Source organism: Eriocheir sinensis, chromosome 65 (assembly GCF_024679095.1).
Source record: "Eriocheir sinensis breed Jianghai 21 chromosome 65, ASM2467909v1, whole genome shotgun sequence".
Lineage (NCBI taxonomy): Eukaryota > Metazoa > Arthropoda > Malacostraca > Decapoda > Varunidae > Eriocheir > Eriocheir sinensis.
Window position 1 is genome coordinate 10034943 of NC_066573.1, and position 2345 is coordinate 10037287.

Genomic DNA, 2345 nt, shown 5'->3' on the forward strand with positions numbered 1-2345 from the left:
TGTCTGGACCCTCCTTTGACCTCTATTCAGGAGCAGTGAGTCGCGGGCTTGTTAATATATTTCTTTACGCCCTTGAACTTTCTCCTTAGCTGTAAAAAAGAAAAATGTAAAGTAAACAACATTCATGAAAAGAGCAAAACAAGAACAGTCAATTAAGGGGTAGCAAAACATGACATCCTGAGCATAACAAGCGTAACAACAACCAGTCAGCAATCAGGTGTTCGCTCAGGTAGACGCCAGCAGGTAAAGAGGAACAGGTGAGCAGAAACAGACAAAAAAGAAGCAGGAGGAAGGAGCAACCAACGTCTCCGCTAATGCCGCCTGGTCTCACCTTCCTTCTCACAGGTCGACAGTCTCAAGGCGGCGCCAGGGTCAGGTGTTAGCCCGCCCCCCTGCCCCGCCCCGCCCCACCCCGGCCCCCTCTGTCGCCCTTGCCCCGTCACAGAGCAACAAGAGGGTGCCTACTAACTAACCCGCCCCGTCGCACCCCCCCCAAACCCTGCCCGGTGTATACAGATTGTGGCCCGGACGAATCCAGTCTCCCCGCACGCTGTTCTCTTCGTAACCTGCGTTTGTGTGTGAGTTTGCGTTCGTGTGAGTTCGTGTTTGTGTGTGTGTTCGTGTTCGTCCGGTGGTGTCTTGCGTGTGCGTGCGGGGTTCGTGCGTGCGTGCGTGCGTGGGCTTCTACTTCGCCTGCTTCTTCGGGAGGGAACTTTGGAGCATCTCAGTGACTTTGGACGCGTTTCTGAGCCTCCGCCGCGATGGTTCTCTTGTGGACGCAGCACGAAGGGGAGAGGGTGGAGCCGCAGCCCACCGACACCCAGGTCCAGGAGCCGCGCAAGGACGGGGCGGTCAACGGCGGCGTGAACGGAGGTGTGGGCGTGAACGGGGCCGCCTCACACACCCCGCGCCACCCCCGAACCAAGGACAAGCACCCCGGGGAAGCTTCAGGCGCCAAGGGAAGGCCCAGCACCAGCGCCTCCAACGATGGGCCACGCGTCACTCCGCCGTCAGAGAAGCATGTTGTCACCCTCCGTCAGGTCTCCGAAGTCCTTGATGCCACAAAGAGCAGCTTCACGACCCCAGCTTCCTCTCCTACATCCTCCTCCTCCATCTCAACTACCCCGCCCTCCTCCTCCATCTCTCCCATAGCCGCCAGCACACCCATGGAGGCTGTGGTGGAGGTGGAGAGGGTGGAGGCCAGTGGATCAGGAGTCGCAAAGGTGGAGAAGTTGTCTAAGATGTCCACACTTGGTCCACTCATCCGTCTGCCGCTGGATGAAGAGGATGAGGAGGTGGAGGAAGAGGAAGTGGACGGGGCCAAGAAGAAGAAGAGTAGTAAGAGGAAGTTCTACACGCTGCCGAGGAACTGGAGGAGCAAGGCGGCCGACTTCATCCTGACGAAAGGTAGAGTGAGAGAGAGAAAACCTGTCGGGGTGGTTGTGGTGGTGGTAGTGGTGGTGGTGGTAGTGGTGGTGGTGGTGGTGATGGGGGTTATTATTTTTTTCTTTATCCTTAGTTCTTTGCCCTTTTCCTGCTCCTCCTTCCTTCGTTCTTCTTGGTTTCCTCCTCTTCCTCTTCTTCCTCCTTCCTTCGTTCTTCTTGGTTTCCTCCTCCTCCTCTTCTTCCTCCTCCTCCTCCTCAATTTTCTCCGATTTTCTTTCTTCACTTCTCATATATATCATCCTCCCTCCCCCCCTCTCTCCCTCTCTCCCTCCCTCCATCTGTTATATTCCTTGTTTTTCCTTCTATCCTTCCCTCTTTCCTTCCATCTCTTTCTTCGTCCCTCTCTCTCCCTCCTTTTGCTGTCCCCTCCATTTATCTTCCTCCTTTCCTCCTTCCTCCCTCCATCCCTCCCTTCCTCACGCCCGCGAAGGGAGGCGAGGCGTGCACGGCCGGGACCTTGAGAGGGAGGCAAGGAGGGAGGGAAAACCAGAGGGAGAGAAGGGGGGGAAAGGGACAGAGGGAGGGAGGGGGAGGGGGAGGGAGAGCTGCAAACAGGCTTACCGTGACGAAATTTCTCCGTCTTTTCCTCCTTCACCTGTTCCTCCTCCTCCTCCTCCTCCTCCTCCTCCTCCTCTTTCTCCTCTTCACCTCCTCCTTCAGTCTATACGTGTCCAATACTCGATAAAAACCCAAATGTTCTCTCCTTCCGCCTCTACTTCATTCTCCTCCACTTTTTTCCTCCTCTCCTTCCTCTTCCCCATACAACAGTTTTTTTTTATCTCTTACGTATCTACTTTTCCTCCACCTAATAACCCTCCCTCTCCCCTTTTTTTCCCTCTCCTCCTCCTCTCCTCAGCATTATCTACCTCTCCTCCTCCTCCTCCTTCTATTCCTCTTCC

The 2345-nt window shown here is 55.4% G+C and overlaps 1 protein-coding gene across 3 annotated transcripts in view; it reads left to right on the plus strand.

The window, feature by feature from the left end:
- The window catches only part of LOC126987618 (uncharacterized), a 54369-nt gene extending 52293 nt beyond the window's left edge, over window positions 1-2076 (plus strand). For all 3 annotated transcript variants that reach the window (XM_050844742.1, XM_050844743.1, XM_050844744.1), the window contains exon 2: window positions 346-2076. In XM_050844742.1, the coding sequence (XP_050700699.1) occupies window positions 762-1907 (1146 nt within the window). In that variant the 5' untranslated portion in view covers window positions 346-761 and the 3' untranslated portion in view covers window positions 1908-2076. The remainder of the gene's footprint in view (window positions 1-345) is intronic.
- Window positions 2077-2345: the final 269 nt, after the last annotated feature.